The 13,811-nt window shown below is 37.6% G+C and overlaps 1 protein-coding gene across 1 annotated transcript; it reads left to right on the top strand.

Annotated features, from left to right (window-relative positions):
* The first annotated feature begins 4,697 nt into the window (after positions 1–4,697).
* On the top strand, positions 4,698–12,969 carry C12H9orf40 (chromosome 12 C9orf40 homolog). Its single transcript, XM_033124017.1, has 2 exons — positions 4,698–6,354; positions 10,408–12,969. Exons 1-2 carry the CDS (start codon positions 5,929–5,931, stop codon positions 10,564–10,566), a joined length of 585 nt encoding a protein of 194 aa, XP_032979908.1. The 5' UTR covers positions 4,698–5,928; the 3' UTR covers positions 10,567–12,969.
* The last annotated feature ends 842 nt before the right edge of the window (positions 12,970–13,811 follow it).

The raw sequence follows: 13,811 nt of genomic DNA, 5'->3' as shown, positions 1-13,811 counted from the left end.
ATTGCACAAATATTTATTGAGATCCTACATTGTGTCAGGCACCAGACTTGGTCTTGGGGATGCAGAAGTCAACAAGACAGATACTATTTCCCCCACCACAGAGCATATATAGCAGAGGAATGATATCAAACAAGTGATGATATAATTGTAAGAATTATAACCATTATAAAGGACAGATACGGGGTGCTCTGAGCCTATATAATAAGTGAGTAGGAGAATATCAGAAAAAGCAAGACCCACCTATATATGTTGTCTCCAAGAGATTAAAAAGATACACTATGCAAATGGTAAGCATAAGAGTGCTGGAGTGGCTATTTAAATACCAAATGAAGATGACTTCAAAATGAACAGCATTACCAGAGAGATATTTCATAAGGACAAAGAGTCAATATATCAGAGATGTAAAAATCGTGTGTGCCTAATAACAGCTTCAAAATACATAAAAATTGGTGGAACTAAAGGGAGAAACAGAAAAATCTACCATTCTAAGTTGAAGACTTTAACCCCCCCTTCTTAGCAATTAATAGGACAATTAGACAAAAATCAGTAATGACATATAAGACCTGAAAAGCAACCACCTTACTCAGACATTTATAGAGCACTATGTCCAACACCTGCAGAAAACTTTTTTTTTTAAAGTGTACATAGCACATGCACCATGAATACATGCTGGATCATAAGTCTCAATTTGAAAGGATTAAAATTACAGAATATGAATTGATACAATTAAATTAGAAATCAGTAACAAAAGATATCAAGGAAAACTTCAGATATCTGGAAAATTAACACATTTATATGACCCAAAGGTCAAAACAGATATCGCCAGGGAAATTAGAAAGTATTTCAAACTGGAAGATAATGAAATACAACATACCAAATGTGTGGGTTGCAGCTAAAGCAGTGGTACAGGGAAATTTATAGCTTTAAATGTTTGTATTTGAAAAGAAGGCTAAAATCAGTGACCTTAGGTTCTATCAGAAGCTAAAGAAAGAAGAGCAGAGTAAACCTAAATTAAGTAGAAATCAATGAAGCAGAAAACAAAGAAAATGTCATGACAACAAATTTGACGTGAATGAAATGGTAAGTTCCTTGAACTATATCTGGTACTACTTAAACAACTTGAGGTAAAACTAATTTCAATTTCTAATGGAGCTTTTTAAAGAGCCCAGGAGCAGCAACAATAACTCAGAGAATGTCCAAAAAAAGGGGAGAGAGATACTATTTACAAGAACTATGAAGTATCTAGGAATAACTAAACAAAAGATACATAAACTAGAAACTAATATAATATTGACTGTCAACTGTAATTGAAGCCAAAAAAAAATTTTTATGAAAGTAAAAAGATACATAAACTATGGTAAGAATTACAAAACTATTGAAAGCACTTAAAAAGATCTAAATAGAAAACTATAATTATCATGAATAGGAAGTGGGCTCCATATTGGAAAGATGACAGTTTTCCCCAAGTTGATCTATAGTTTCAATGCAGTTACAATCCAAATTCCAAGAGAAGAACATAATGTTATAAAAGATGACTATATATGGGAAAGCAAAGGGCCAAGTAGAGCAAACACACTTCTGAAAAACAAGAAATATGTGGGGGACTGCTGTACAGATATCCAAAACTTATCACAAAACTATAGTAATTAAAACACTTGTATTAGCCCAAGATAGCATATTGACCAATCAAACTGAATCTTTAGCTGCTAAACAATTGCGTGTATTTTTGTAAACTTATGACAAAGCAGGTACTGCACAGCAGTGAGGAATGGACAACTATTCAATATATAGTGTTAAGAAAGTTATTCCATATGGGGAAGCAAAATGAACTTGAGTTTATTCACACCACACACATAAATCAATTCCACATGGATGAAATGTGTAAATATGGAAGCAAAAATATAAAACATCTAGAACTTGGGACAGGAAAGGATTCATTAAACAAGATGTAATATGTGCAAACCAGAAAAGAAAAAAATCGATAAACTTAACTACATTAAAATTAAAATACCATAGACAGTGAAAATAGAAACTGGTGAAGATATTTATAATATTTACAACACCTATTACCCATAAGAAAATTGCTTTCAAGAATATATGAATACATGACAAAAGATTTAGCAGTCCTTTTACAAAAGGCTAGAAATCTAAGTTGGACCAAGAAGAGACTGGTCTTGAAGTGGTGAAAGGGCCTACTCCTGAAACGAGGGGGAAAAAAAAAAGCATAAACTATAAACTATAAAAAATTAAAAGATTGATAATTTAGACCATATTTAAGTTGAATACTTGTTCAACAAAAGGTACCATGAAGAGAAAAGAGCCATAAGTTCTACTCTAGGAATGTCCATAAACATATAAAAAGATGTCCAACTTCACTGGGGAAATATATACTGAGGTCACAATGAGATAACCATTTCACTTCACATTGCTCATGTCAGATCATAACTAAGTTAATTGGTAAGAATGGCAAAAAGGCAACTCTCATCCACAACTAGGAGTGTAAACTAGTAAAAAGCACTTTAGACAACTTTGGCATTACCTAGTGAAGATAAACATACTCAACTCACTAATTCCAGTCTATATAAAATATGAAGACCAGACAATTAAGTTTGTGAACTCATCCTAAGAAAAGGGCTACATACCTCATTGCTGAGTATCACTACAGTCACCTTGGGAAGCTATGCACCGATGCCAGCACCTAGTCCACCCTGCAAAGCAATTTTGGAATTCTTTTTCTGAAATGGCCATCAGAGCTGTCATCTTATTACCCTGGATGTCCTGAATGTCAACAAAATGTCTTCCTTTAAATATTTCCTTTAACTTCAGATAAAGAAAAGTAATTGGGGGCCAGGTCAGGTGAGTAGGGAGGGTGTTCCAATATTGTTATTTGTTTACCGGCTAAAAACTCCCTCAAAGACAGGGCTGTGTGAGCTGGTGCATTGTCGTGATACAAGAGCCATGTATGAATTGTTGGGGAAAAGTTCAGGTCGTTTTCTTCTAACTTTTTCATGCAGCCTTTTCAGCACTTCTAAATAGTAAACTTGGTTAACTGTCCAGTTGGTACAAATTCATAATGAATAATCCCTCCAATATCAGTAAAGGCTGGCAACATCGTTGCAACAAGTTCTCGAACTTAATTGTCAGACCTTGAAGACTTTCTTGCACATGATAGATAATCAGGAACAAGTATGTTCATAGCACACTATTTGTACTGCAAAAATCTGAAAAAACTCAAATGTTTATCGACAATGGAGTAGATTCATGATAAAATACTATATTCAAAATAAATGACTGAAATACCATTACATGCATAAAAATATAAAATGTAAAATAAGGAAAATAAAAAAGTATAATCCCAATTTTTTACATGGGCAAACGACGAACGTTTTACCAAAAAAGCAAATGGCAAATAAGCACTTAAAAGATGTTCAGCATCATTAATCATTAAGGAATGCAAATGCCAATTAAAATTAAAACTACAATGAGATACATAGTTAAAAAGATTAAAATTAAAGTCTGATCATACCAAGTGTTGGAAAGAATGTATAGGAACTGGATCGCTCATACATTGTTGGTGGTAACATAAAATGTTACAACCACTTTGGAAACCAGTTTGGCAGTTTGTTAAAAAGTTAAACATCCACCTACCATATGCTCCAACCATTCCACTCCTAGGTATTTACCCAAGAGAAAAGAAAGCCTATGTTCATACAAAGCCTTACACACAAATGTTTTCAGCAGCTTTATCTGTAATAGTCCCAAAATGGAAGTAACCTACATGTCTATCAACAGGTGAATGGATAATAAATTACGATACATCCATACAAATACTACTGGGTAATAAAAAGTAATGAACATGTAACATGGGTGAATTTCAAAATAATTGTGCTGAAAGAAGCCACATAAAAAGAGTATATATACTGTAAGATCCCATTTACATAAAACTCTAGAAAATGCAAATTAATCTATAACAACATAAAGTAAAGCAGTGGTTACATTGCTGGGGAAGGAGGGAGGCATTACAAAAGGGCAAGAGGAAACTTCTGGGGGTGATGCATATGAGCATTATCTTAATTGTGGTTATAGTTTCATGGGTATACACATATAAATAAAGCAAATTCAACACTTTAAATATATATAGTATATTTTGTCATAAAATGGCCTCAATAAAGCTGTTAACAAAACAGCAAAACTCAAAATGTTATTTAGGAATTCATACACAGGTGAGGAAATTACAAAGGAATGGTTGACTCAAAATTCAAAACAGCAATTACCTGGAGTTGGGGAAAGGAAGGTGGTGCCAGTGGGAGAGGCACTAGGGACCTTGTCATGTTCTGGTACTACTAGCAATATTCTATATCTGAAACTGAGTGTTGGGTATCTTACTATCATTCTTTTAAATACATGTTTTATACAACCTTTTGTATAGATGAATTTCACAATTTAGAAAAATAAAAGTCTGTGGAGAGGACTACAAAGGAATGAAACTATTTGCTAAACTGCACTTTTATTATTTGGGCGCAGGATGTTCTCCAAACCTTTCAAATAAAATTAAACTCTTCTATATGTAATCTGTGTCACTGGTTTGAAAATCGCAAACTCTTCATCTATTTGAGACAGATGGGTTATCAATTTCAAACAAGGAATGGAAAGATCAAACAGAAAAGCTATTGTTTATTACCTAACTTGTTAGATTTCTGTTTATTAAGTAGTGGCCTTATCCTCTCTCAACCTTGAAGTGTAGGGGCATGGGGTAATTACATATAGGTAGTAGCTACCAGTTAGAGTACAATTATCTTTCTTGCACACATTTTCTCTAGATCGTAGCAGTTTCTCCTTTTAAAGCATTTACATAATATCTTCCTCACATTTTTGTCCACTTGGTTAGTCTTTATCAATATTAAGTTACAGTAAATAGACAGCTGTTATCCCTTCCTCACTTTGCTTCACATCACAATTTTGTTGGTAAGGAAGGTCTTGGAAACTCACTTCGATCACGCACAGAATAAGCAGAGAATTCTGTGCGCTTCCCACGATATTTTAAGAACCAAACAATTTTAGGTTTCAGCTGGAAAATAGCTGTGCTCCAGGCTTGGCTCTTGAACGAGTTATTTTGGATGAGCTGCACGTCTCTGCAACTTCATCAATAAATTTTTAATCAAAAGATCTTCAAGGAATGGTACATACTTCACTTTTAACAGCAGCCTGTGCAAAACATACAATTCGTTGGGTTTTTGATTTTGCATGTTGGTTTTAGCTACTTCCCTCAGACCCGACCCCCGTCGAGGAGTCTGTCTCTAATAATCACATAGTGCCAGAGCCTCTTAACACTAGTTTATTAAGTTTGTATAATCTCTTTTAACCTCCTGGAGACATCCCCGTGGCCACTGATTCGAGGAAGGGAATATTAACATATACATTTTAAAGGTTTTAAGGCTAAACGCTTTACTAAGCGGGGGATTTGCACCCTTTCCCCACCCCAGAAATAACTAGCTCACGCCCTCCACAGGGGACTCGCCTGGGCCTTTAATAAACCCGCCGAGGCTTTCCCACCTCCCCCTGGGAGGCGCACTTCCGGCCGCGGGGCCGCTCGGGAGCGCGCTCGGCGAACCTCCACCAACCAGCGGCTCCGCCTGACTGGCGCGAGTGTGCGAGCGCACGTTTGTGCGCAGGTTCGAATATCCGCCGTTTCGCGGTTGCTCCCCAACGTCCGGCCGCCCCTCCGCGGCTGCGGGGGCCGTGCGCGCGGGCAGTGGAGAACCCGGCCGCCCCGCCCCCTCCGAGGCGCCCTTCCCACCTTCGTGTCGCCGCCTCGCCCCGACAGAGTCTTCGCCCTTCTCGGCGCGCTCCGCCCCCACCCTCCGCCTCCGCAGCTATCTGCGCTCGGTCTCCCGCGCCCGGCGGGCTCTGCCCGAGCCTCTGGGGCCCATGGCCAAGCGGCGTGCGGCCGAGCCGCTGACGTTCCACGTGCCTTGGAAGCGGCTCCTGCTCTGCGACTTTCCGGAGGAGCCGCCACTACCGCGCTGGGTCCCGCCGCAGGCGGTCTCGCACCCCGGGCAGCCCCTCGGCGTCTCGGAGCTGCCCCGAAAGCGCAGGATCGACTCGGCGGTTATGACTGAGCCTTCGGCATCGCCGAGCAAGCGGCGCGATGGAGGGGACTCCAGTGCTCCCGGCGGCGCGGAGCGTGAGGGCCGCGACTTAGAGACCGGCGAGCCACCGCTGCAGCAGCCGCCCGAGCAGCCCCGCGGGCCGGGGGAGGAGTCGCGGGATGACCTGCCCCCTCGGGGCAGTGGCGATGACGGGGCGGGGCGCACAGAGTCCCCGCGGAGAGACTGGGGGCCTGCACCGCGCCAGGTAGGGGCTGGGGATGGGCTGGGTGCTCCAGGGGCGGGTGGGGCCCACCTTTTCCCTGGCACTACGACCCTTGGGAAGGAACAGATAGGCCCTCTCTAGACTCGTGTTCGTCAAGACATCCCAAAACGAAAACGGGGGTCCCTGCATCAGGAACGGACGCCGACCCCCAGGCAGCACAGCGAGGGCTCCCGAAGCCACCTTGGCGGCGGTGTGGGAGAGTCCCACGGGCTGGCTGAAAGCGTTTCGCTGAAGTAGGGGAAACAGACCGTCGAGGGAGATAGACAAGGCCTCGCAGCTTCAACGCCCGTTCTGGGAGAGGGAAGTAGCGTGGGTCCTGACGGACCCGCGTTTGGTGAAAACGTGGACTGAACCACAGACAGGTTCAGCTCAAAGACAACACGGTTTGAGAAAGGTGTAGCGTGCCTTCCTTAGTTTAATGGTGATTCTTGTAGAATTCCTGATAGGTGTCTTTCTAAAGAGATGACCAGTGTGGTAGCCGTCAATTAATTGGACGTTTTTTACGCACGATGCAGCTCTTACAGAGTGCAAGTGCTATCCCTAAGGAAAAGGCATTTCAACTCACAATCTGATCCTATGAAAAAGGGTCATTGTGGAAAATTAACTTGGCCCAAAGGCAAATCATAGATGAGGCCCTCGGGAGAGTTCCTGTTCCTTGGGGAATGAGTCTGTCCATCTCTGCACATCAGAAGATCTGATTTATCTAGATCTGTGCTGTTGAAATGTGGCAGCCACTAGCCAGCCACGTGAGACAACGGAACACTTGAAATGTGACTAATCCAAATTAAGAGGTACTGTCAATGTAAAATACACACTTTCAAAGGTCTCAAACAATTTTATACGGATTACATGTTGAAATAACTGGGAGATTACATGGGAGATACTGGATTGAATAAAATAGATTAAAATTCATTTCACCGGTTTCTTTTACTTTTTTAATGCAGCCACTAAAAATTTTAAATTATTTTTGTGGCTGGCGTTATATATTTATTTGACAGCGTTGGTCCAGACTCAGGAATTGAGACTGCTTTTTGATAGTTTGGTGTTGACTTACTAGGAGCTTTGGAGATTGAAGAGTCAAGTGTAGGGCTCAGAAGTCACCAAACTCTCTTCAACCGCTGCATCATAGCATCCATCCCACATCTCTCCATTGTCTTACGTATCTTATGCAGAATTTTTCAAATACCTTGCCTCTCCTGAAAAAAAAAAATTGAGGTTCCTTTGCATGACTTGTTCTTGGTGAAAAACCCAGTAAGATAATGAGAATTTTATAGTTGGGCAAGATCTTTTCCTGTGTTGAGAAATGATCTTTTAGACATAATCATGATGAGCATTTCTGGATAAAATTATAAATTGTAAATATTTATACCTCCAGCTTCCTTGGAATTTAGGAAGCATAAGCCTTATTTAGACTTTTCTTCAGATTGTTTTTAGGTGTTCAAAATCGGCTTACTTAAAACCAAATGATAGCACTTAGGTTTTGAAAATAGAATAAAGAATTAGAATTTCCAATTAAATCATGTCTGGTTCCAATGTGCAAAACCTAAAAAAACCAGAATGATAGTCATCCAAACATATTTGTTACGGAGATAAGTACTGTGTAGTTTGAAAGCTTTCCTCTTCAGACCCCACCCATGCATAGGCTTGTCTTTCCTACCAGAATATATGGACTGCAATATGCCACAAATTGATAAGGAAATATGGAAATGACAGGCAAAGAAGAATGTTTTAGTAGACTGATACAGACGCCTGATTAGAATCTCCTAGACACACCTGTGTCTTCTACAGTAGTGACTACATCCGGCAGCTCTCCTATGGTCACTACAAGCTCGTGACAGTAAACAAGCTTGGCTCTAGGGGTTCCTTTTTCACCAGGACTAGTCCCCTGTTCTCTTTTCTTTTGGCAAAAGCCCAGGAACCTTCATATTCCTTAAGCTGTTTCTCTTCTGCAAACTTAAGAGAGAGATGTGTTCAGCTTTCTTCTTCCTGCCTCCAAAGATGCAACTTTTTTTGTTTTAAAGGTTTTACAGATACTTACCAAGGGAAAATGGGATAAAACATGGATAAGTTAAAAAGCTTTTTCAGTTCACACAGCAAATGTCTCTCTGGTTCCTGTTGTGCTCAGGATAAAGCGTAAGTCCCTGCGCTCTCACCCTTTGGATCTCATTTAGGAAAAATTTTCTCAAATATGCCTTTTCTATTTGAAGATGCAATCTGGGCAGAATAATGGTACTTCTTTTCTGTCCTAGAACCTCAGAATAGTTCCTGAGTTGTTTCAGGTTTTTGTTTTCTACCAGAGAAATAAAACCAAGTGTTACATCATAAAATATTCATACTTTCTCATGTTAGTGTCACTTTATGCAGATTCGTTGCTGTTAGTGCTCACCCTTACTGTTAGATATTTTTAATAGAAAGTAAGCAAAAATGTTGTTTTCAGTTGGACGAAAGTGATTAATGATTCATAGGTTTGGGATATAATACCAGGCAATAATGAGCAGTTAGAGTGCTAAACCTTAATTCACATGAGAGTCCTATGTTTTACCGATTAGGAGACACTTAAGTCAAGATCTGAGTTAGTGGGTGGTGGATGCAGACCCAGGTCTGTCTGGTGGCAGAGTTGGTGCTCTTAGCTACTAGGTTATACTGATAGCATTAAAGGATCTTTTTTTGGTCCATGTTTATAAGTAGGTAATTTGAACAAGAGATTGTTTTTCTCCCAGTGGGCAAAAAAATAGACCCTTGTTTTTCACCCTATTTGCTTATTAAAGTGAAATTTTTCTTGGCATCCTTTGAATTACTACGTCTTTATCCCTGTGTTAAGAAATTCCAGAGAGACCCTTAATTCTCTAAGTCTTAGTGTCTAAGGCACTGAATAAACTTCTTAGTGAGATTTCCTTACAAACCTGCTCTTTGTAAAGTAGCCACGTGAAGCTATTGAGCATTGAAATGTAGCTAGTCTAAATAGTGCTGGAAGTGTAAAATACCTGCCAGATTTTGAAGACTTAGACAAAAAGGTTGTAAAATACCTCATTAATTTTTAAAATATTGACCATGTTGAAATGACAACAGTTTCGATATATTAGGTCAAATATTAAGTTTAGGTATCTTTTTTTTTTTTTTTTCACTGCAGTTACTAGAAAATTTTAAATTATATATTTGTCTCCCATTGTATTTCTGTTGCATAATGCTTAGGTTCTAGCAAGTCTGAACCTAACATAAGGACACAACATAGACTACAGATACATAGATATTCATCTGGGAAGGGTGTTAACCCTTCAAAATAGTTACCTTGGTAGCCTGCACATAATGATTCCATTGGTGCTTCCTTTGGACAAAGTATTTTTGGGATGCTTTTGAAATTCTGGCCAATTCTGAACTTCATTGGAACATCAGCTTCACTTCATAGTTACTTGAAACAACTTCATAGTCATTCAGAATAAGCTGTGGAATTTTTAAGGGGCTAGCACTCACTTGGATTTATCAATTTTGATACACTGATTTAAAAGTCATGTGTTATTCCAAATGATACCTTAATAAAATGATCAGTTTAAGATTTTCTTGCTATTTACCATGTGTATATCCTAATACTTTTTAGAAGATTGTCAAAATATTTTAGCCTGTGTAAAGTCAATCCCTTAAAATACCAAACCTAAAGAAAAAGTCCAAAAATAAGTTTTAAGGTATGTGTGTATTTTTTTAATAAAAATGTTTTCCTCACTAAAAGGTAAAACATTTTAAGACTGTTTTCATATATTTTCTTTCGTTGAAAATGGAAGAAAAATTCTCAGCAGAGATATTCTTGAAGGAAGCTCTTTTAAATTTGAACTACTAACAAATACTCTCACAAATACATAAATATGAAAATGCCCAGATTTGATTGAGTCCATGAAGTAGTTTGATTAGATAGAATTAAAAATGTATATTTGTTGAAGATACAAAATAAAAGGCTGCAAAAACTTATGTTTGCTTTTACAAAAATTTCATTTCCTGAAAAAACTTTGTAAGTCGTTGATGTACATTTTTTCCCCCCTAAAGCTCAATGAAGAATTTTGGCAGTATAATACCTTCCTGTACTGGAGGAATCCTCTACCACCTATTGATCTGGCAGACATTGAAGATGTAAATGAAGACAACCTGACAGAAGCCAGGCTTCAGGGCAAGAATGACGTGGTTGAAATTGACATGGAGTCCTGACAGAGGAGCTGAAGAACGGGGTTTTCTGAATTTGAGGAGACATCTCTAAGTGAATTTATGTATTCTTAAGGAAAATAGTTATTTTCCATACTTGATGTGATTTCATTCCCAAACCTGAAAAATGAGGAAAAGTTGTTTTAAAGATAAATGCCTGTAGTCACTACTGAAACTCCCAATAGGATTTGTCGAGGATATAGTGCAATTATAGGGGAAGTATTTTATGTATGCGTTCTTAAAAATGTATGATTAGATTCTAAATTTGAAGGTACAGATCATATAAAAAGGAATTCTGACAGTTTTAAAAATAGGTGGGAAACACGCAAATATTTCTCTCTGCACCAAAAAGTTAATCTGTGGTACATGAAATGAATATTGTTTCATAAGTATTAATAAAATGCTTTCTAATACACTTTATTGACTCTTAGTTGAACAAAGAGCTGACTTAAATATCTATGCAAACTTAAAACGGGGGGTTTCTTTCTGAAAGCTGTTATTATTGTAAAAGAGCTTTCTAAATGTGAAATGGAATTTCCTTTTGGGTAGCCTGTTTGTATAACTTCCAGTATTTGATGTTTGTTAAACTCTGCTTTGGGATCTCAAAAATGTATAAAAAACAATGAGAAATGAGTAGGTGTTTCCCTTCCCCCTTTCTCAGAATAAGGAAAGAAGTTTATTGCATTTCTTTTTTAAATGTCTTGGTTTTGAATTGCCTCAAGGGTATGGTTTTTATTGCTCATTACTTTAGACTTGTAGTTCTCAACACTGACAACACTTCCCAAATATTTGCCTGGGCACCACTCTCATTTAATTGTTCTGATGTGGGCCCTGGTATAGCTATTTTTGAAGCACCAAACCTCCTTCCCCCCATCCCTCTAATGTGCAGAAAGGTTTGAGAACCACTCGACTAATGGTAGCTTTTCCTGTTTAAAGGAGATAACCAATTTGATCTGAAGCAATGCCTCTTAGTTAGCTTTGTTTTTATTTTGCTCTGTTGATCGCTTTGTTACAACTAAATTATTGTGTTGTTACTATTTCATTGTTAAAGAAATAAAATAAGCAGTTTGTGTTTCAGTTATATGACTATCAGTGATTAAGTTAGTTAATTTTTGTATTGCGATCCCAATGTTGGTTTTTTAATTGAGTAATTCGTCCTTGCTTATATGTTTTTTATTGTTAATGATATTAGATCCCAAATTCAGGAAGGATGATAAATGCCAATGAGAGTGGGGGGGTGGGAACTATGTTTTGTGTGTCCTGCAGGATTTAAATATGGGTTGACATTACTAAGAATATTCTAGAACAGGAGCAAATTGTAGAGTATTGTGGTCAAGAGTTAAGGCTTTGGAGTCAGACATGTTTCAAAGTCCTGTACTGCCACTTTCTAACTGTGTAACATTAAGCAGGTTATTTTTCATCTCCAAATTGCTCACTTGTAAAATAACAAAATAATAAATAGTATCTACCTCATAGAGACTATGTTTATTGATGTACTAAGTACTTTACCTGCATCATCTTGTTTAATTCTCATTATTGTAGGAACAAAAAATAATTTGAATAAACATGTTTCCTACAGTTGTACTTCATTCCACTTTAAATTGCTACTAGAAGTTTCAGGGTAAGAATTGGAATTGAAGAAATAGCAAGGATAACAAAGAAGTGGGGGAAGCAGTTAAAGTACTGTGAAAAAATATAAAACGGTAAACTTTCTTCCCTCCTCCTGTTTGACCTAGGGTAGGAAAGGGTCCATTGTCTTTCACTGCTCTTCTAGTGCCTGTCACATAGTAGACTCGATAAATATCGAATAAATGGGCATTCTTTTTGGGAAGGTAAGCCATCAATTTTCTAGGACCATTTACAATACCAGGCCATTTTCCCAAAGATGTGTGTGTAAAAAGTCTGTTGCAGAGATCAAATAGTAAAACATTGGAAATATGCTAAATTTATTATATAATGTAAAGACGAAGACATGTCCACCAAATGAACAATAGGAGGTGGTTATTTGATGAGAAATCTCATGGGAAATTGAGTAGCTCAGACAACTTTCAAGCATAATGTGGCAAATTAAAACCATAAGGTAAAGATTCAGAGAAAATATTTACTGTTAACATTAAAGGTTTCATGTAAACATACATGTCTAATATGTAGACTATGGATAATATACATGTAGAGTGTGTGTGTGTATGTGTGTATATATATGTATGTGGAGAGATTTGAAATAATTCCATTCTTTTAAAAAAGTTACTAAGTAAACAACTTGGCAAAATTTCATCGTTGATAATTGAATGGAAATTTAAAAGTTTTTTTTTTTCAAAACACTCAGATACAGAGAACAAACTGATATTTGACAGATGGGAGGAGGTTTGGGAGACTGGGTGAAAAAGATGAAGGGATTAAGAAATACAAAGTGGCAGTTACAAAATAGTTACAAAACAGGGATGTAAAGTACAGCATAGAGAATATAGTCAATGATGTGTAATAATTGGTGCCATGTGGGTACTAGAGTTACAAGGGGTATCACTTTGTAAGTTATATAACTGTCTAACCACTATGCTGTACACCTGAAACTAATGTAATACTGAATGTTAACTACGTATAATTGAAAAAATATATATTCTCATGGACCCTGAAAGATAATGTCCAGAGACTACAGTTTCAGTAACACTGACTTTAGGAAACTAAAATCTTAATAATTAGGAAAATAATATTTTATAAAAATAAAATTTCTTTTTATTAAAAAAGAAAAGTAGGTGTTATTTTGTTTTAAGTTGTATTCCTTTTACCCAGATTCCCTAATGTCACCTCTTACATTACCACAATATGATTATGAAAATGAAACAATGCTATTATGCTATTATGAGGATGTGGAAAGAGTGACTTCAGACAACTCTTAAAGGATATGTGTCAAAAACCTAAAACTACAAAACCTATAGGCTGTCTTCAAATTTCACCATTGTCTCACTAATGTCTTTTTCTGGCCCAGATTTCAATTCACGGTCACATATTTATTTGTAGTATCTTCTGAGTGTCCTCTAATCAAACAATTCTTTGGAATTTCTTTGCCTTTCATGACCTTGGTACTTTTTGAAAAGTAGTGTTCAGTTATTTTTCTGGATGGCCATCAATTTTGATTTATCTGATGTTTCTCATAATTAAGCATTTTTGGTAAGAACTCCATAGAAGTGATGTATTCTCAGTGCAACACACTAAGAGGCACTGGATGTCAACTTGTGTCGTTGGGGATTGTA

The sequence above is a fragment of the Rhinolophus ferrumequinum genome, chromosome 12 (genome assembly GCF_004115265.2).
Source record: "Rhinolophus ferrumequinum isolate MPI-CBG mRhiFer1 chromosome 12, mRhiFer1_v1.p, whole genome shotgun sequence".
Classification (NCBI taxonomy): Eukaryota; Metazoa; Chordata; class Mammalia; order Chiroptera; family Rhinolophidae; genus Rhinolophus; species Rhinolophus ferrumequinum.
Note: the sequence above shows the minus strand (reverse complement) of the source record. Positions and strands in the feature narration are given on the sequence as shown.

Bases quoted from the DNA above. Each gene is read 5' to 3' on its own strand.
- C12H9orf40 (XM_033124017.1), top strand. From the start codon at position 5,929: ATGGCCAAGCGGCGTGCGGCCGAGCCGCTGACGTTCCACGTGCCTTGG. The intron at 6,355-10,407 runs GTAGGGGCTGGG...TCCCCCCTAAAG, and splicing joins GGGGGCCTGCACCGCGCCAG to CTCAATGAAGAATTTTGGCA.